Source organism: Talpa occidentalis, unplaced genomic scaffold (genome assembly GCF_014898055.3).
Source record: "Talpa occidentalis isolate TD23 unplaced genomic scaffold, MPIMG_talOcc4v2.1, whole genome shotgun sequence".
NCBI classification, from domain to species: Eukaryota; Metazoa; Chordata; class Mammalia; order Eulipotyphla; family Talpidae; genus Talpa; species Talpa occidentalis.
This window is the reverse complement of record NW_026555331.1, coordinates 136662563-136684657: the sequence shown is the minus strand read 5'-3', so window position 1 is coordinate 136684657 and position 22095 is coordinate 136662563. Positions and strand designations below refer to the sequence as shown.

General features: G+C 38.1%; 1 protein-coding gene across 7 annotated transcripts in view; it reads left to right on the top strand.

Annotated features, from left to right (window-relative positions):
- Positions 1–22095, top strand: part of GRM8 (glutamate metabotropic receptor 8) — an 811967-nt gene that overhangs the window by 427534 nt on the left and 362338 nt on the right. For all 7 annotated transcript variants that reach the window (XM_054692631.1, XM_054692626.1, XM_054692632.1 and 4 more), the window contains 3 exons: positions 5833–5968; positions 6413–6567; positions 7610–7747. In XM_054692631.1, coding sequence (XP_054548606.1) covers positions 5833–5968; positions 6413–6567; positions 7610–7747 — 429 coding nt within the window. The remainder of the gene's footprint in view (positions 1–5832; positions 5969–6412; positions 6568–7609; positions 7748–22095) is intronic.

The following is a 22095-nucleotide window of genomic DNA, read 5'->3' as shown; positions in this document are numbered from 1 at the left end:
GAGACAAATTGTGAATCAACTTGAGACACTGGTAATAATCATGTTGTTTTTAAAAAATCACATTTAATATTCTATACACAGCTTTGTAAGTTATTTCATTCCTAATAAGTTAATCTTCCTTGATTTCCTTCACAGTTGGATCTTGATACTGTTGCATAGTTTTGTTTTGTTTTATTCTTCTCCTTCTGCATTATTAATAGAGATTTTGTTCTTAACAATCAGCAACAACTAAAAACAATTCTTCATCCTTTTACAATGCTTTAAAAAACTTCCCTATTGAAGTACCAGGTTTTATGGTCTCAGTTCTCCTATCCAAGCTGGCTGCAATTCTGGGTTTGTTCTGTTTATATAGATTGCCTTTCTTTGTGCAATAAGTTCTCTTTGAAAAGGACTTGAAATTAAACAATAAAATTTTATTAATTATTTGACTTATACTATCATTTCAGACAGAAATATTTTTGGCTCTCTAGAAATTTCATATAAATGAGTCCCTCATATAAATGAGTCCATCCCAATTCAGTGAGTGACCAAGAGCTCTTGCTGCTGGCACCACCCTACTTGAAGAATTTCTGGGATGTAGAGCTACCTCACCATAGGTACCTGCACATTTCGCAGGATGGTCCATGTCCAGTGAGAAATTGACATGCAGATATCAAAGCCTGGTCTCATGACTTTGTTTGGAACAACTCTGGAAGCCATTCTAACCTCTGGGTCCCTGTGGATTTGGGGCATAGTCAGCTAGATTTTTCCTCTGCCCACTTTAGCTTCCTTCCTGTGCCTTCCACACGGTGAAGGCCAAGGACAAATATCAAACTCTTTCAAATTCTTCCTAAGTGCCTGCTGCATGGGGAGTCTGACCTATAACAGTATTGTCCCTTTATATTCCAGCACCTTCAATTCTTAATAATCCGTAGGCAAATTTTTAAATGAAGTAGAACTTGTGGTTTTATCCACAATATTTGCTCCTCAAAATTTGTTCTTCAATATTTGTTAATCATTTTCAGTCATTAACAGTTTTTACTATTCTGTTTTTATTTGAAGACTTAAATTCTAATTTCAACTCAGATCTTTGAAATCTTTATGAAGAGACCTGAATCGGGAGGGTAGGAATTTGGTGGTCAGATTGGAGAGTAGAAGTAACTTTTGTCATTCTCACAGTGGAATTGCCCCATTCCATTGTGATAATAATAGGTGAAAAGTGAGAAGTGGTCATCTCGCTTATGGGCATGGATAAGGAGGCAAGTATCATTTCTCAGAATTTAGGATATTGGATAACATTATACAAAGAATGGTGTGTTGAATGGTATGAGCTATGGAAAATTCCATGTTTTTAGGTTTGAATATCAACTATTCCCCTTCTCACTTTTGGTAATGTTTATCTGATTGTGAATTACTAGAGCTGCTACTGCTACTCACTATGACTCCTTAATACTATTACTACTAATGTGACATGTTTGCATAGAACTTGATCATTTTACCCTTTTTAGTTTGAATCTGTCAACATCTCCAGGAGATAGTTATTATGAACCATGCAGAGATGAGAAGAGAGGGAGATGAGAGACTTGTTTGAGGTCACAAAGCACCTCATCCTCAGGTCTTTGGATGCCAAGTCCGTTTTCCTTCTTATTCCAATATTTCTCTGCACTGGCAAACTACCACATAAGGACTATCCCTTCATCCCTTCAATGTAAGACATTGGGCCACTCATACATGCATCTCAACTTTCTAAAGGTTGAAAATTATGAAATGGAATTTACCCATTATGAACAAAATACAGGGCATATTCCAGTTCATGGCATGCTGATAAAAACTATTTTGGTAGCTAGAGTCCCAGGAGCAACTTCCTCGGAATTATCATATTCCATATATATTTTCACTTCCTTTAAGCCACTTATTTTAAACCATATATCTACATGCATCCTTTTGTTTCTCCAGTTGACTGAGAGGTGTTTGGTGGCAGGCTTACTCTTCTCTTTTTCTCTATCCCGGTACATGTTACAAGTCTTGTATTTATCAATATTTATTCAACAAGTATTTGTTGAAGTCTCTGTGTGTCATGCACAGTGATGGATGTTGGGGGCACGATGGTAAAAATAAATGACAAGATTAGTAGTCATGGAGCTTATGGTGAGGAAAGAAAAGGAAACAAAAATTATAAAATATAGTGATTGCTCTTGCAATACAAAGATGAAGTAGAAGATGGAACTGCAGGAAAGTCTTCCTGAGATATGCATGTATAAGGGAAACTGCAAAGTTTTGAAAGTGAACTGGTTATATACTAGAGATGGTTAAGTCATTTATTTAAGTCATGAATTCTAAGTATCCTTTTAAAAGTCTATTAATTAAGTTCTTAATACTTAATACAGTACTTCTTAATATTTTATAGAAGTACTGTACTTATAAAGCTGTCAATTGGGGTTATAAGGGATAACCTGCTGTGTTTTTTTAAATGAGTCTTTAAATTTGCTTTATGTTATAAAGCAATCTTTGTCATCAATCATTTATATTCAATAAACTAGTAAGAAGTATGGTCCATATGGATGGGCAAGATGAAGGAAAAAGTGTAGGCTTGAGTGGGATGAATCTGGGTTCTAGCCAGATCTGGGACATCTGGGTTGTATTACTATTTCTCAGTTTCCTCATCAGAAATCTGATGGTATTCCTAGCCTTAGAGTTCTATCCTTAGGACTAGTAGCCACAGGTGATTGGGAAGGAGTGATCACAAGTGTGGTAGCGTGCCTGGGAAGTATTCAGCTCAGCAAATGATCTTTTAATTATCATTAACTAATCAAAAGGAGAAAGTTGACACAGACAAGGAAATCAAGCATGAAATTCTAGAAAACAACCAATTATAAATTCTTCCACTTAGCATTTTTCCCTAAGCTTTTAAAATAAGTTCACTTCTTATAAGACTGGGTATACCTACAGAATAGAGAAGGTGTGTTTTGAATTGGACACAATCAGTGTTCTTTCAGGTGAGATATGAAACACCAGATGTAGTGTATACACTATGTGATAGAGGGCAACTCTTCTCAACCTTGCCTAACCATCTTAACTCAGAGAGTCTCTTCAACACTGAAACTAAGATAATGAGTATTGTGGGAAAACATAGCTTTGATTAAGTCTGAACTTTTTTAAGTCTAAATTTCACTGGACTTTAAACTCTTAACACTATGTAATGACCCATTCTTAAATCACAGGACTCTTTTGGACATGACGCCATTTGTTACTGCATTTTGATATGTCATCTGCCTTACCTTTCATTGTGAGATAATTTTACAATTTTATCTAATCTATTTTATATGTGCCTTTTGTCATTCAGTTATATTATCACTGCTGAGGACAGGCAACATTTGATTGTCCGTAGCTCCTTAAACATAGTAGTCCTTGAGTACTTGTGAATGGATTTACTGTCTGAACTTCTTGACTGATGTGAGGCTAGAAAGTGTGAATGAGTTTCAGGGATAAGAAAAGAATCCTAATCTTCTAACTCCAGTCACTTGAGAAGCAATACAGTCCACGATTTAATAAAATATTCATAAGGCACCAAACAGTAAAATGCCATGTAGAGTAGGTTCTCCATAAGCATTTGTTCAGCTGAAATAAATTAATTGCATAGTCTCTCTCTCCAGGAAAATACAAATTGTCAAGGCAGACAAATACAAGGTGAGGTAAAGGAATACAAAATATGAGATAGATTTAGATTATATAAAAATTAAACCTAACTAACTCAGCTTGTCACAAACAAAAATGTTCGATCAATTCTGAGAGAATGAATTAATCAATAAATTCGGACTGACCCATTTGTCTCCTTTGCCTGTTTGTCTTATCTGAAATAGTCATAGTAAAAATTTCCCAACCTTCATTTCTGCTGGCTATGGAATTGGTAGTAATCTCAGAATGATAACTAGGATATGGCATGTCAGCAGTGGGATGTTTAAGTAATCAGAGCAATTTAATTAAAATCAAAAGCACCATCATATTTGCAAGCAATTATTGTCCCCTAGAGAGTGTCACAGTTTTGTCCTTTTATTCCTATAGTTACCTGATGCTTCCACTCACTGCAGATTTTTGTGCATTTGTCTTATTTTTAAAGAAATTATGCACAGTATTTTATTGACCACTAGATGTTGTTCCAAGAGTTTTCTCCTTAGAATAACGGATTACTCCTTTCTAGCCCCTTTTACTAACTCTCTCCATCTTCAGAGCTGGTGGCTTTCAGAGCACCATCATTCCCCTTTTTCTATTGTTGATATAAATATTCTGTCACAATGATCACTTTGCTTCCAACACTTTAACTACCAGTCCAATCAGTACTCGACAAAATCGTAATTACATTTCCCTTCTCTCTTCTTGGCTCCAGATCCACTCTTTCAGTTTGATGTCCTGTGGGTGCTCCAAAAACAACTTGTCCTTAATCAAAGTCATTCTTTTCTCCTTTATGTGCCTCTTTCTGGATTTCCTGCTTGTTTAATTGGTAGTATCACATAACCCGAGGCCAGAACCCGGCAGTCATGCTTAGTGGTTTCCCACAACCTCCTTACTCAGACCACGTCAGTACAACCTAAATACATACAATTTTTCTTTATTAATCATACCTCAATACAACTGAAGGAAAACTGGACAACGTTCCACTGATTCTTATTCAGAAATGTTAACAGCCTCATATGTTCCTCCTCAGTCCTGGTAGCTTTGACTTAGTCACCAGATCCTATTTGTTCCAGTAACTTCCTAACTGGGCTCATGGCTTCCTGTTCTTTTGGCTCCATGCTGCCCTCTACATTAGCAATCATCCGGTTTTCTTTCATGAAATGTAATGTTCACAGACTGAATCTATCTTTTCTCTTTGGTCTGTCATTGCCTAAAGGAGAATTCTTTAGTTACGGTTTTTATTTTTTTTTGCTGTGATAGTGACATGGGATTTCTGCCATTTTGATTTTTGTGGTGGAGACACATGTCAACTGAGGGCTCACATCTGGGATTTTCATTTCTTTCTTTTTTTTTTAAAGATTTATTTATTTATGCATACAAGAACTGGGGGACAGGCCAGAGGTGTAAGAGGTGAGAGGATTCACCAGAGACAGAGTGGGGAGCAGAACAAGCAGACTGACTGAAATACACTGCTGAGGAGAGGTCTGCTGTGCCATGTGGGTTGCTCCCTGGCCGGCCCGGGATCAAACTCATGCTGCAGAGGCTGTGGATTGTTTCATAGTGCGGTGCTTAACCCCTTGCACCAGCAGGGAGGCCCTCTTAGGGATTTTCTTGATGAAAACTCTTTTTACAACACAGCATTATGCAGATGTGTAAGAATAATACTGCAGTACTATGAGCTTTAAAATGAAATCAAGTTTAAAGGAGATCAACTCATAAATAAAAGCAGCAAAATCTTCCTCCTATGTAATAAGTGGGCGTATGCGTATAAGGTGGGGATATGTGTATAAGATGCATGCATATGTTTTTTAATCCAGGCATTTTTCCTTTGGCTGTTGTTAAATTAGTTGAAATAACCCTCCTTTTACTCTTGATGCTCATCACGAATTTTATACACTTTATTTTTCTTATAGACATCCACAAAAGTAATGTTTTAGTTTAGAAAAAAAAAACAATGTATGAGTAAGAAATTGATGTAATTTATTTGATACATATATTATAACACAAATAAACATGATTTCTTTAAATAGGTGAGAATGACAGATGTTTTGAGAAGCAATATCCTACACTAAATCATGTGTTTTTATAGATTAGTAACCTTACTAGGTTTCTTAATTAAATAAATGCCCTTTCTGAATGACTTTCACATTCTTCTTCTTTTTTTTTTTTTTTTTTAAATAGGTGGTGTTTGCATTGCTCAATCACAAAAAATACCACGTGAACCAAGACCTGGAGAATTCGAAAAAATTATCAAACGCCTGCTGGAGACACCTAATGCTAGGGCGGTGATTATGTTTGCCAATGAAGATGACATCAGGTGCTGATTACTTTTTTTCCTTATGTGGAATAAGACTTATGACCCACATCCTGTTTTAAACATAGTTCACGTTCAATGTAAAATCTACAATTTCACAGGAATTGCAACATTCTCATGCAATTACAGACTTCCTTCTTCTATTCAAAGACATACCAGCCGTCTAGTTTCTAAGTCTGAAATGCCTATAGAGTGAAAACTGGAAGCTGAGAGAAATAAGATAAATAAGGATGATAGACAAAATGATGCGAATGAAGTTAAAGATAAGAGTAATTAACAGGTGCTGGAGTCAACATCTCCAATATATTTCTTTTAGGAGATGATAATATTCAAGCAGTTAGAATGATTGACTAATTGCTCAACAGTGACCTAGCTGGTCTTATAACATTCATAAGCACAGAATTTCTTAAAAAAATTGGTGTGCTTTCTTTCTTTTTGCTCCAATAGGAGGATATTGGAAGCAGCAAAAAAATTAAACCAAAGTGGTCATTTTCTCTGGATCGGCTCAGATAGTTGGGGATCCAAAATAGCACCCGTTTATCAACAGGAAGAGATTGCAGAAGGCGCTGTGACAATTTTGCCCAAAAGAGCATCAATTGATGGTAAGGACTCATCATAGAGGATTTGTTTCATTCCAACAGAATCAAAACTCAAAGGCAAAAGCAGAGTATCAGTCTATGGTGAAATGCATCCATTATTGATGACTGTGGATAGAAGTTTTTAGCTCTGATGGAAGAATTGCTAAGGCAGTAACTGTTTAACTCAGCATATTATAGTTTTATTGGAAAAGAGTATTTTGATTTTTGTTAACAATGAGAACTAGATCTGGCTTTTAGATATTTCCACAATGTTAGCAATTACCCTCTGTGTTTGTATATTTCTGTGGGTTTATAAGAGTAGCATTGTAGGAGAGAGAGTGCTTGCTTTTTAGAAAATGACATATGATGCTGGGGTGACCAGATGGATAAATAAACTCAACAGTAAACATACGGAGCATCCTGAGAAGCAGTTTGTCTCTCAAATATCTTTTCCAATGGTCTTGACAATGACTGAAATTCCTGCTTTTACTGTAACCCTTTGCAATAATGCATGATCTCCAGGCGATCTCTCTTCAATGAGGTGGTTCCCTGAGTAGGATGACACTTTAGCCCATCACCCATGACTCCACAAGATTACATATAACACAGATCAGTTTACTGAATTAGCTGAAAATGGAACATTTTAGGACAGATAAATTTTGAGACAGGTAGAAGAAGCTTGGCACATTGACCCCTGTTGAGAGAGAGAAGAATAAGAAAATTGAGCTGGTTTTAAATATTCAGCATGAAGTCACTAGTCACTGTCACTGGGAAACCCAGAGGATGACACCAGCTACAGATGTGTCTGTTATGCTCATCCCTGAAGCAGATGCCTGAACAGTGAGTAGTAGAAGTAGAGGCATTGTCCATTGATTCTTTTCAGCTTTTGCCATAAGGGAAGTCTTATTTCTGGCCCATTGCTCCCCTCATTTGTTATATGTTTTTGAGTTTTTTTTTTCCCCATGCAATGATCACAGCCTAACATGAAATCCATTCAAAATATCTGATAGTATTTGGTTTCCATTTTAAACAAATATTAACATCAGACCTTTCTCCTCTAAAATAGGGTTTGATCGATACTTCAGGAGCCGAACTCTTGCCAACAATCGAAGAAATGTGTGGTTTGCGGAATTTTGGGAGGAGAATTTTGGATGCAAGTTAGGATCACATGGAAAAAGGAACAGTCATATAAAGAAGTGCACAGGTAAATGTTTTTGTTTTATCATTATCTGAGAAACGAAGTTTTTCTGTATGACTAAAAATTCTATTGTTTGTGTATTTCCTATGTGGGTTCTTTATCTCATGTGTGAGTAATGATAAGGGAATCTTCTGCTTCCCACATGGACAATGATAAGGGACCCTTCTACTGTCCATGTGAATAACAATGTGTCTTCTCTTTCCTTGTGTCTCTGAATATTGTTTCTCACACAGCTGAGCAGACACTGGTCATTCAACCAATTTAATGTTGTTCGTTGGGTCTCACAGTCAACCAACAAGTATTTATTGAACAGGTGCCAAGTGTCCAACACAGGAGTATTTAAATTCTATTTCAGAAACATTTATGGAGTGTCTATTCTTGGCAAAGCACTTTATTGTGTTTGGTGGTATATAGACAAATAAACAAGACACAATATTGCTTTTCAAGGACTCAAATGTAATGAGGATGATGGATCATGATAAATTGCTGTAAGATAGTGTTTTTCAACTATTTCAATCCCTGCCTACTACACTATTATTATTCCTCTGTATCCAGCATTGCTTAGCTGCTATGTTTGTTTGATGTTTTACTTTATACATTGCAATTAAAAATAGTAATGATATTGGAAGTGCATTTTAAAATGTAAGGAGGAAACTTTCATTTGAAAATAACATAATTGTGTGCATATAAACACTGGAATTTTAAAAATTTGTTAGAACTAAGTAGTAAATTTAGCAAAAGTCACAGCTAGAAGGTCAATATAAATATCAACTTTTTAATTATTGTACATATTTTAATATATGTACTTGGTGATGTATATATATATATATATATGAGATACAATCACATGGAAAATGAAATTTAAAGAATACATTTTATAGCATAATAAAAAATCCATAAAATATCAGGGATAATTCTAACAAAGATGCATAAATCTACAGTGAAACTATAAAACTTGAATGAGCATTTTATAACCACACTCCTGCCTTCCTCCCTCCCGCCCCCATATTCTGATATGTCTTCCTTTCCCTCTCCTCTCTTCCTTTGCAAATAGTTGTTCAAATAAGAGATGCCACGCAATAAGTGCTAGAGAAGACATGTAAGCAGAGTGAGGATGGGTATGTGAGATTTGGCGCCGCCCTGTGGCGGGATCCCGCCCTGTGCGGGATCTTTCCCATGTGCTGGGCACTGTCCCAGGAGCTGGAATGAATGAATGCAGACAAGGTGTATGGTCAGGGAACTTACATCCTAGTGTGAGAAGAGCAGCACAAAATAAGTAAACATATAAAGGGAGAGACCACCAGGTCCTGAGAAATGCATAGAAGAAACAGTAAATGTGCTAGAGTGACCTGGTGTTGTCGGGAAAATGGGAACCATTAGATTGTAGGAACAGAGTTTGCTTCATCAAGGAGGAGAGCCCTGCATGGCAAGAAGTCGGCAGCCAGGTGACGGTTGGAGGGTGTCCCATGCCAGGTTACAGGGCAAGTCTGTTTTCTTCCAGATACAGGAAAAAAAAATATTTAGAGAAGAGAGTTTGGAATAAGTGAGAGGGAGCATAGTATGTGAGAAGGAGCGAAAGCTAAGGAATAGGCTGGGGCCAGATCATGCGAGGGCTTGAAGTTTGAATTCTTTTTTTTTTTTTTAAAGATTTATTTATTTATTTATTTATTTATTTATTTATACAAGCACTGGGTACAGTCAGAAGTGTGGGAGGATGAGAGAATTCATCAGAGCCAGAGCGGGGAACAGAACAGTGACAAAGCACACTGCTGAGGGGAGCAGCAGGCACAGCAGGAGAGATCTGCACGCCATGTGGGACCTTCGCTGGTGGCCAGGGCTCGAACTGGCGCTGCAAAGGCTGTGGGCAGCTTCGCGGCCCAGCGCTCAACTGCTGCGCCACCAGGGGAGGCCCAAGTTTGAATTCTTGAGCTCCAGAGCTGAGGTGTGTGGGCTTTCTCCTACCTGTAGGCTGGAATTACTGTATTGAAGATTCCTCTGGCAGCAGAAGTGTAAGGAGGATTGGAATTTAGGGGAGGGAAAGGAGAAAGTTCAGTGAGGACTCATCCAGTTGTCCTGGTGATGGGTGGTGATGGCTGAAACAAGGATGTACCATTTGGTGCTTGGACACAGAGGACAGAGGTCCTAGTATGTGTTTATGGCACATGGAGACTTAACCCTGTGGTTATTGGTAAGGGATGAAGATCTGACTGTTCAATATGTACCAGCAAGTTCTAGGAAATGAGTGATGTAGTTAACAGAGAAGAGAGAATGAATAGTGAATTTGGATTTGGTTAATAGCCCCATGGAACTGCCCAGCAAGAGGCAGCATAAGGTCCAGGACCCCACAGAGATTCCCACACTGAAAATACAGATGAGTTAGCATTAGATGGAGACCTGGGAATTAGAGGTGCAGTTCCCATAGGAGACTGAGCAGAGATGAGGGCTAACAACCAAGGACTCAAGAGCAGGAGCCAGAGAGGAAAGCAAGCATGTGGGTTTGGGGGACAGGGATGAACTGGGCATCAGTGTCATCTCAGCTGGCAGAAGAGATGATGGGGCTTGCAGTTTCAGTGCTACAGAGCAGTGTGGTGAGGATAAAGAAGAGAGAGAGAGGGCTTCAACTTTTGAGGACTTGAGACAGAGACAAACAGAAAATGGAAAAAAGATTGCAGATTTCCTTAGATGGGGCACATTTAAGCATGTCTTCAGCAAACATGCTATTCAGAAGAATAACCAGAGAAAGAGAAATTAAATGTGGCATAAGCTATTGACAGAAACTTTAGGGAAAGGCATTAAGAGGTTGTCCCTTTAAATAAAATGCAAACACATACTTAAGTGTGTGTGGGGGAAGAGATCGCATAATGAAATGTTAAGTTTGGACATAGTTATTAAGGAAGTTTAGGGAATGCAGATTGTAAATCCCAGTTGTACAATTCAAAGCTTCATGGAGAAGATGAATGTTTGCTAATGAGAAAAATTTGAGAAAAAGCACCCACGGTGAGGGAACAGGTGGGTCAGCAAAGCAGGGCATGGAGGAGGATGCGGCAGGGAGATGTATGACCAGTGACAGATCCATTTGTAGGTGAGGTGGATGCATGTCCAGGAATAATGGGAAATAAAGAGGGGCCACTTACAGAAGGATTAGAAAGGCGTTTATGCATGGATGACCTTCCGTGTTTTTCACTCAGCTCTATTTTACACTGTGGTTAATTCTGAATTCTGAGTTGGTTTGATCATCTACAGTCAAAAGGCTACAGATGTTCAGACTTTATCCTTGAAAAAACACCAGTTTTTGAAACTTAGTTCTTTTTAAATGTGTGTGTCTATATGATTAAATCAGTAGGAAATTAATTATTGTCTAACCACATAAACTTTTAACAAACTGCTTTAAGAATAGCCTTTTTTTTTTTTTTTTTGGTCTAAAATCCTGTTTCGCAGAAACAGCAATGCTGGTGTGTCTCCTCTTAGCATTTGTAGCTCGTGTATACTGAATACTTATTTCAGGCATAAATACTGATCTGGGTTGTGGTAGGATCCAGATATGGTGGCAGGTCTATTTCTGATTTCTTTGATGTTTTTAGGTGTTGCTAAAATTGTAACAATCTGTCCAGTTAGAACTATTTCTAGTGCAATGAAAATGGTGTTTGGTCCAAGAACTAAGATAAGTGCAGCCTGGGGGAAAGGCAAATTTTTTATGCAATTTCTATTGTGGGTAATACTGAAATAACTTGTCTCTGGGTAGGAAAAACATACAAAGTTCTAACTTAAAGAAACAAAGCAAAACAAAAACAGTAACACATGCATGTTTCCAGATGGCAAGAGAACTATTTATGCTCCAAATTACCCTCTACACAGTTTTCATCTCTGTTTTGGAGAAGGAGAAATGCTCCAGCATGTTAGTGATCAAACATACGTAAGAGGAAAAAAAGTACAGGGTATTCACAAGTAGATGTGTGCCCAAGGCTTGGAAAATTATTTATGTAATTTGTTTGACTCAATATGATTAAGAAATGAATGTGTACAGATGTGCATGTGTCAAACTTTGGCTGTATGCAATTCCAACATATATAAAAACACTAATTTGAAGGAAAACATAGACTCCCAAGCTCCTTGCAGCACTATTTACAATAGCCAAGCTAAGAAAACAACCTAAGTGTCCAATGACAGGTGAGTACATTAAGAAGATGTGGTATATATGCATAATGGAATACTACTCAGCTATCAAAAAGGATAAATTCTTGCCATTTGCAGCAACATGGATGGAGCTGGAGGGGATAATGCTAAGTGAACTAAGTCAGAAGGAGAAAGACAAATATCTGATGGTATCACTTATATGTGGAATATAAAGAAATCGAACAAAGGGTCAGATAAAGCTAACCTAAGAACTAACCCTAGAAAGCTGACTTAGAATTGAGGCTGCCAGAGGGGCCAAGGTAGTTTGAAGAGCAAGAGCAAGATGTGGAATGAACACAGTGGACCATGGTGGTGGAGTGGACTACGCATGTCTCGGTGGTGGGTGTGATGTGGAAACAACACTGGAGTGGGGAGATCCTATACTTGTATTACACAAACGATGATGTCAACCAATGTTATAGCAACTAATAATAGTAACATAAAATATATTAAAATAAATGAATGAGGATTTAATGTAAAAAATTGACCTTACAATTTTTATGTTTTATATATGCACAGTGAATCAAAAATTTAGGGAACTATTTGAAAGTAGCGTATCTGCCCATTTTGTGTGCTGCATTAAGGGCATCATTTGTGGGTTACCTTCTGAGCAAAATCTTACTAGGTGATGGACTCTGTGAACACAATTATTTGTTTCCATTGGGGGCGATACTGGCAATGTATTTACATGGGTAAGAGAGTACTTCCCAGCAGGGTAGGGCTTCTGTCATCAATTTTCAGGAGATAGAATGTCTTCAAGCAGTGAAGAGCATCCTTTTCCTAAAATTAATTCAGTGCAAACAGTTTTCTGAGATGATTTTTCCCCCTAGAATCTCAGGAAAGCTTTCAAAAAGATGTGATATTACTGTTAACTTTGATATGCTGGCCAACTTCCAAAGTGAGGTAATTCCTACCATCCACTTAGCTATTTATGTAGTTATTATTGCTTCTGAGAGCTGCTGAGTTCTGAAAGCTACCACTACTTAATCCTACTTAAAATTCCCTTTGTCTTTCTCAAAAAGAAAAAAGGATTCTTTTATACTTGTTATCAGTGGTGATGGGTGTTATTTTATAGACATTTATCTGACCTCTCCCTCCTTCATTCCCACTCTGGCTGCCTCATTCTCCTCCAGCCTTAATGCCTTTCTACTCCCCACAACCCGGACACCCACCCACTCCCTGGAGATTTGGGGTCTTCATCATCTCTCCCTGTCTTTTTTTTTTTTTTTTTTGTGGGACCCTTGCCGGCGGCCGGGAACGAACTGGTGCTACAGAGGCTGCGGGCAACCTCGCAGCCCGGAGCTCAACTGCTGCCCCACCAGGGGAGGCCCCTCCCTGTCTTTATACATTTTCCACATACCCTTTCCCCCTCTCAGGCCTCTACCTGAACTCCTTTTCTGTCCCCTTTACCACCTCATTTTCCCCTTTTCCTCTCTTCTCTCTGATCAGATCCCCCCCTGGTATTGCTTTTTTCAGCAAGACCCTTATGGCAGTGGTGAATCTTTCGGTCCCATCTGACTGTGAAAACTGCCACTCTGATTTCTTGTCTTCCTTTCTGAGGCCTGATAGTGAATATTGCAGGGTCTGACCTTGTAGTGTGAGCTGCTCCTCAAACGCTCTCTCTCTCTCTCTCTCTTTCTATCTCTCTCTCGGCTCGCACTGTGTCTTAGCCTTCTTTATTCCCTCATGAGTTGTCAATAGCTCTGCCCTTATCAAAACACCCCTTAACCAACCCAATAAATCCAGTTTGTTCCATCTAGCAGCCCAAAGCCATTCTTTGCTTCACTCATCCATCCATCCATCCATCCATCCATCCGTCCATCCATCCATCCCTCATTCATTCACTAATTTATTCATTTTGCAAAGCCTGCCTTGTGCCAGGTGCTGTGCTACAAATACAGAGACCAGGCATGGACCACTCTTGCCCTCAATCTGCCCACACAGACACACACTGTCTTGTGGAAATGAAGGGCTTTCCTTTTCTCTTGGGTATTAATCATCAGCCAGGAAGTTGTGGCGCGACTGTTTAGCCTGCATACAGTTAATATTCTGATGCTAAATGGTGGTGTGCATATGCTACTTGAAATGGCCTATTGATTCTTATTTATGATGATAGAAATAGCGGTAATGGAAAAAGCAATGCAAAAATATGTTTCTTCCTACAAACAAGCAATCCTGTCAGTGAACCAAATAGCAGGCTCAATAATTAGCTCCCTGAAAGGCCTTGTCAGTTTACTTTCTAGTGCCAGAGTAGCTAGACAGCTTTTCAGGTGTAACTACCTCTCACCAGTCCTCTATTTGCTTTGGGAGGCCATGAATGGTACAAGTTTCCACCCATTCACCCAGCACTCATGGAGACCTTATGAGTATATTGGGTAGTTAACAAGGGGATTTAGTGTTTCAGAATGAAGGAAGCCAAGATAACTATTCCTGTGTTAAAATGTGTTCTGCCTTTCTCATGTGTCCCTTGCTTCGAGTAAAACTCAGGCACATTAGCACCTTGGAGGTACCATTAGTCCACATGCTCCTATTCTCTTAGCAAGTACAGCAACAGAGACCCCAGATGACTTATTTATGCCACTTCTGAGAGTCCATATTGAATTTCAATAGATGCATCTGAGATGAAAAGCCAGGCATTGATTTTAGACATACTAGACTTCAGAATGTTAGAGTAGGACATAAAGTCAGTATCATACTCTCATTTCTAGATGAAGAAACTAGAACCCATAGAAATTAAGTGAATTATTAAAAAATCACACTTTTAGTCTCTAGAGTTGTAACCAGAACCTGGTCTGGTTTTATTTGAATTTGTCCTTGACTTTTATATCCTCAATTTACTTTCACATTTACTGAGTTCAGAATTTTTATCACATAGTGCAAAAATATTTTTTTCTCTTCATGATTCTTTAGCACAGCAATACATTATGGAATTTTAGAATCACCAGCTTATAAAGTGAAACAAAAATAATATTGGTTCTATAATTCTTTAATCCTATAGAAAACAGTAAATATTTTAATCTTCATATTGATTTTCAATAACATATGTAGTATTTGTGAGTGAGTCTTGAACAGAATAAGCCTTTTCTTTTTTATTTTTTTTTTAAAGATTTATTTATTTATACAAGCACTGGGCACAGTCAGAAGTGCGGGAGAGTGAGAGAATTCACCAGAGCCAGAGCAGGGAACAGAACAGGCAGACTGATGAAACACACTGCTGAGGGGAGCAGCGGGCGGCAGGAGAGGTCTATCAGCCATGTGGGACCCTCCACGGCAGCCGGGGATCGAACCGGTGCTGCAGAGGCTGCGGCAGCTTCGCAGCCCAGTGCTCAACCACTGTGCCACTGGGGAGTCCCAGAATAAACCTTTACATCCAGTTGTCTGGCCCCCTGCCATTTATAAGAGTAGATATTGGACCATATTTTTTTTTTTAAAGGAGAAACTATCAGCTGTAAGCTTCCATAACTCTAAATTTAATAGCACTGAGTTATAGTGCTTTGTTAAATTACTGTTAGTTTGCTCATTTATTCATCCCCTTGTAGAAAAAAAAACTACCTGTTTAAAGCAGTGCGGGAAGCACTATAATGTATAATAACACTTCTAAAACTTTACTGTGCACACAAATCACCAGAGCACCTGGTTAAAATGAAGATTTTGATTTCATGGATTTAAGGTGAGGCAGTCTGAATTTCTGACCAGTCCCCAGGGGTATGGATGCCAGTGGGCTCTGGGCCACACTTTTAGTAGAAGAGAGTGTTTGAGTTAGTTTAGGGATATAGCAACAGCACCTGATGCTTAGTTATCAGATTAGATATCCAACTGTGTTAAAGATTACTGATAAACTAGGGGCCTCCCTGGTGGCACAAGGGGTTAAGCATCACACTATGAAGCAATCTGCAACCTCTGCAGCATAAATTCAATCCCCTGCTGGCCAGGGAGCAACTCACATGGCGCAGCAGACCTCTCCTGATTCACCCGCTGATCCCCTCAGCAGTGTACTTTGGTCAATCTGCCTGTTCTGTTCCCCCCTCTGTCTCTGGTGAATCCTCTCACCCCCTGCATCTCTGGCCTGTACCCCAGCTCTTGTATGAATAAATAAATAAATCTTTAAAAAAATAAAAAAAATAAAAAGATTACTGATAAACTCAAGATGACATAAGAAGAGCATCTAAATAAGACTGTAAATTGTCAAATGCAAAAATTCACAATTAGCCTTTTTTCTATAAATTATCTTCAATAAGTATTTTAGATCAGTAAAGTATAAAGATACAATAATGTGTGTGTGTGTATGTGTGTGTGTGTCTCATTAGGAAATCTGAATGTGAGAAGCTTAATTACTAAATTTAAAGAACTGTACACAGATGCACCTGTTTCTCCAAAATCTGCAAAGTAGATTGCAAAGTTTGCCATGTCAGGATCCAAAAATATTCTGAAAACTTAAAAAAAACTGCACTGTCAGTCATAAACATACATAAAGGAGTGGAAAAGATCTATAGAGATCATTTTGCTCTGTTCTCTTTTTTGCATAAAAGGAAATCGAGACCCATCTAGCCAGCCAGAGGGAGTCTGACTGAAGTCCTCTAGTTACCTGAAAGTTAGGAAGGCTGGAATGTGATTTGACAATGGATTGTTCAACCTTGCAGGTCTTTTCCAGTGAAGGGCTAAGTTGTACTGACTCATTGCACCATTTTCTCCCAATATTGTGCCCTGAATGTTTTGTCAATGGCCATCTAAGATAAAGTATTTTCTTTGTGAAGCACCCTGACTACTGAGGGGATCAGATTGATGACCTTCATGTGCGAGGCACTGATACTTAGGAATTGTGGAGGCATAAGGATTCATTCCTCTGATTAGAGTGAACTTCAAGTTTCTGTAATATTCACATTTAAAACAGTGAAGTACCATTCCATAGAGCCAAAAATAGAAATTAGAATGCACTTCTGCAAAGAATATAATATAGTTTAATTGATTGGGAGTTACACATATTTGGATGAACATGATTCTTGGAACATTACACAGAGGGACTTAAAAATAGGAAATGGAACATACATGACCCAGTGACAGATGTGCATCTTTGAGAACCAGTTATCTGTAGACCCATCTTAAGGCTTGAACCCGTGGTGATGACAGACAGATTACACAAGTACAGGAACATTAGAAGATATTGTCTTTTCCTCAATGCTTATTAACTTCAAATGAGGGAATTGATTCATTAAAACAAAGACAACAAACTAAGGAAGAATCATACAGGTGGCTCAACATTGGCAAAACGTGATATCCTTACCTCATCCCGAAAAAAGGCGCACAAAACAGGAAATATAAGGACTATTCATTTGTATTACAAAAGGAATTTTTTTCTAGGAAATTGATATTGGGATTCCTGTAGACATGGGATTTGAGGAAATCCCACAGCTACCATGACTTGATGAAATAAAGATTTACTAAAAACTCTTAGGAACACACCCAAATAAGAAGTGCTTTCTAGCTGAATAAAGAATTGGTACCCATTTGGGCAAAGAGACATAAAATACAGTGTGAGCAGTTTACTAAGGCTAATTAAGAAAATCTCTTGGAGAGTCTTATTTCTTAATTATTTGTGGCTTTTGTTAAAACTCTGTATCATTTCTATATCATGCTAGCCTCTCCAGTCCCTCTCCTTAAGGATCTTTATATTTTATGAAAAAGATAATAGAAAAATGAATTGATTGGTCTGTAGTTTTCTGGTAGGTAGGATTTGCTTCCTCAGAGCTTAGCACATGCATAGAATGATAAGTTCTTTGGTCAAAGCTGATGACCAAATGGACTTCTCACTCTCCATTATAAGCATAGAAATATGATGTATAGGGATTAGTTTGGCAAATCTCTGGCAAATATTTTAATTGTTGGGATAACAGTTTTAGTATATGTGCTGCCGAAGCGAGCACTGGGATAACAGTTTTAATGAAAGAAAAGGTTCAATACAAATAGTTATAAAGACTTTTTCTATATGAAAAAAAGTCCACTCTTCTGGTAGTTTGTCTTTAAATTCCTAATTGCACTGATATTATAGAGAAGAGAACGATTTTAGAAACCCATATATTCTTGTGCCTAACTGGAATATCTGATTTGCTGATTATAAAAGCTGTGCCTCTGTGCTTAAAAATGCTGCATCTATACCCTCTGAGGGAAAGTCCTATATAACCATACTACCTCCAATGAAGTAAAATAACAGTGACAAGACAACTTGGAAAATATGATAGAAAATATCAGTTAAGAATCTGTTCAGTAGGAAACATGTTTGTTTGTTTCTTAGACTTTTGGTTCCTTTCCCCCTAAGAACACAGACTTCATGAGGGAAACAACTTTGCTTTGTTCTCTGCTGCACCCCATTGCCTAGGATGGCACATGGCACAAATGTTCTTCCTTTAAATGTTTGTTGAATGAAAAATAAATTCAGCTCAGCTTACTTATTATGTACTGTTCATCTATTTAGACATCTGGGGCACATTGGTGTATAGCACAAATATGATCCTGGCCCTCATGGGGCTTATAGTCTAATCATGAAGATGGGTAATTAATTCACAAGTTTGCAATGAAACACATACATTAGGTGAATGGAAGCATGGTCTAGGGAGACATAAGGTAGTGAAGGGAGGAAGAGTAGATTATTCATATTAAGACTAAAACATGCAGAATTGAGATGAGATGAAGAGGTGATCAGTACTATTACTACTTCAAATAGAATGAAGCACAGATGCAAGTAAATAAAAGATGAGAGTTTGAGTTGCTGAACAAGTCAGATATGATTGTGGGAGTAAGGAGTAGGGTAGAGAATGACAAGAGGGAAGGATACAGACCTAGGTGTAGGACAGATCATATAAGATTTTATATATATCACAAGGGAGCTGAAATTTGTTTTGAAAAGCAATAAACAGGCACTAAAAGGTGTTAAGCAGTTCAATGACATAATCGGATTTCCATTTTAAGAAAGATTATTCTGACTGTAGCATAATACCAGAGAGACATGGATGTGGTGGAATTAGATACTACAGTAATTCCTCCAGAGCTAATAGTGTCCAGGTTATGATGATTGTACTGCAGAGGAGACGGAGAGATGTAGATAGATAGTAAAGACATTTTAAGAAATATATTTAGGACTTGGAAATTAATTGAGTATTTTAAGGAGTGGACAAAGCAGGGATTCTTGCATTGGGAAACTGAGTTTTTGATTGAGAGCGTTTTCTTGACATATGAATAACTGGGGACATTCCAAGGGATATTGAAAACCGGAACCAAAGGAGGAGGTTGTCTGGAGATGGGAGGGTGAAGGGTGAGATTGTGAGATGTGATGTGGGAAGCTTGCTCTCCCCATGAGTTGAAAATAGGTCTGGAGGAATGATTTTGACATGTAGCCAAAATAGAGATGACAAAAAGAAAGTGTTCTGTCTATGAACAAGGTAGTTATCATGCCCTTCCTGTAGGTATGTGAGATACTTCAAAACCCTTCTAATTATGTTTTCCCATCCTTGGCTGCGAACTGAGAGTCCAAACTGAACTGACACTTGATAACAATACTTGAGATTACAGGAGAAGATAATATGCATAAAGCTGATATATATTGCCTGCTATATACATCATTGCTTATTCTTCCAGCAGCAACTTTCCCTTTGAGTAGACCGTCATCATCCTATAGAACTTTCTGTGATGAGAAGAGTTTCTATATCTGCATTGTCCAGTGGAATAGCCACGAGTTCCCTGTAGCCTTTGACCAATGGAAATGTGGTTAATGCATTGGAGAAACTGGTTTTAAATTTCATTTAGTTTACATTTACATGTGTATAGCCACACATGGCTATCACATTGACAGACCTCAGAGTGATTTGCTTTTCATGAACACCCACATAACTCACTTAATTCTGATTGGTTTGTCCCAGTTGGATTGGTCCTGTCCTGCTTGCTGGTGTTTGGCTGAAAGGGTAACTTGTAATACAATTCTGGTCAATGAGACAGATGGGAAACCTCCAAGACCCTTCAAGGGGTGGTGTGGGGGTGGGGATCACTTTGTTCTTGTTATTAGATCTGCAGTTGGTGTCTGGACTGTACCTGCTGAGACTAACATAACTGGGAGGTAGAAGTGACCTTAGTCACTGCTGAAGTCTTTGAACCTGTGTATTAACCTTCCATTCTTCTGAGATAACAAGAAACCCTCTCAATTTTTAAAAGTTCATATTTTTTATAATTAACAATGTTTTTACAATACTGCATATGACTTAGGGGAATAAGTTTACACCTCTTCCAATGCATGTCACTACATCACACCCACTACCAAAGACACCATTATTCCTCCTCACTTCGCTTTTCTCTCTCTCTCTAGTAACCTCAATTCTACAGTCATATTTCAATTTTAAAGCCATTTTGCATTGAATTTTCCATTATATGCAGCTGAACACATCTTAACTAATACAATGTATTATCAATAATAGAAATGATTTATTTAACATGACATGTGTATGTCTTATTTTAGGGAGGATGAAAAAATTAAAATCTACAATAAATCAAGAGGTTGATATTTGAAATTCAGGCAACTTATTTATGTTAAATGGATTCACCTTGGGTTTCTTAAATACTGACTTTCCGGTGAAAATAAAATGTGATTTGATATATTTACATTAAAATGATATACAGCATTTCAGCAATATTTCACTGAGGCATATTTCTATATAATTTGTAGAATTAAAAAACGCATATTAGAGAATGTTCCTTAATGATCAAAAGAATTTACCTCTGGGCTCCTTTAAACAGCATGCCCTCTAGTCTACCAAAATATTATTTTACAGATGGTGGTGTGCTACTTAACTACCCAGAGTCAATACTTTAGCTAAGCAATTTTCTTTGCAATGTAAGTGAAAACCTGTTCAAAGTGCTTGCAAGTTTATCAACTGAATCATAAGACCTAAGAGGACCTAGGTATTTCTGGCTTTGTGTCTAGTCAAGTTCTCAGTCTCATTTATAGTCATTCAAACAATGCATCTTAGCTGTGTGATCCTGCATATGTAACTTAACCTCTAAGAGTTCTTGCTAAATCTTAGCTTTTTCTGTCTCAAGATTTTGGTGGTGATGGTGGTTGCTATCAGTGTACATGTCTGGCATAAAGACCGTTCAAGTGGCTCTGGTTCTCTTAGGCTACCAAATTGCTCTGTGGTAAAACATCGAGCTTTAAAGAAGGACTGGTATTGTTAAAAGTGGCACTTAATGACTTTATGAACCACTCCACTATGTCTAAATAGTGGGATGACTCAGAACGTGGCTCTTTTCTGGGTAAGGAGTTAGTAGTCTGCCAACAGGTAATGTCAGTCTGCCCTGTATCACTACCTATTAAACCACTAACCCACACTTTACTTTTAGCTGCAGAAGAATGGTCATCACTGTGACCAAGTAGTTAGGAATATGGATTTTCATCTGCAAAAATGATACATATAAGGTTAAGGCCATTAAAAGTGCTGGCTTGAATTTTCCTTTTGTTCATGGTTCATGAAAGACCAAAGCTTTCCCTGGTCTTTCTGTGGGCAATGAGAATAGCCTCTAATTCTCTCTCTTTCCCAAATCTCTTTCAGAAAGAATAAGGCAATAATAACTAAACTTTAGAAGGGATGTGCAGTTCCTTGCCAAGAGAAATCCAAGATTCTGAATGTGCTGATTCAGCAGTGAGATTTTCTAAAACCAAAGAGGGGCTCGGATCCATCAGAATGTGATGATTTAAATAAAATTCAAATCCCATTAGCCAACAGAGAATCAGAGGACATTAGTGAAGAAAGGAAACTTGGAGGTCATCGAATCCGATGTTTTGCTGAGCTTCACCTCTCAGCCTGATGTAAAATGAGGACAGGGTGTGCAGAGAAAGATTTCAGTTTTACTGATTCAGTAGAACTCGTGAAGGCTTTTATTGGTGCAAAATGAGGCTTTCTCATTGACTCTAAATAGGCTTATTAGCAGCATACAGAAGGATTTCCACTGTGGTCTTCTTTGTCCCTAGTCAGAGTGAAGGTGTGGGTCTGAAGCAGGCTGATAACTGTGGAAGTGAAAAGTACCAGCAGACCAGAGCACAGAGAATGGGCTGACTGCCAGCCTCGGGTTCAGCACCCTGAGGAGTGTCCGAGCTACTTTTATGAAACAGAAGCCCTCTTTTGTGTAATTGTACCTGTGAA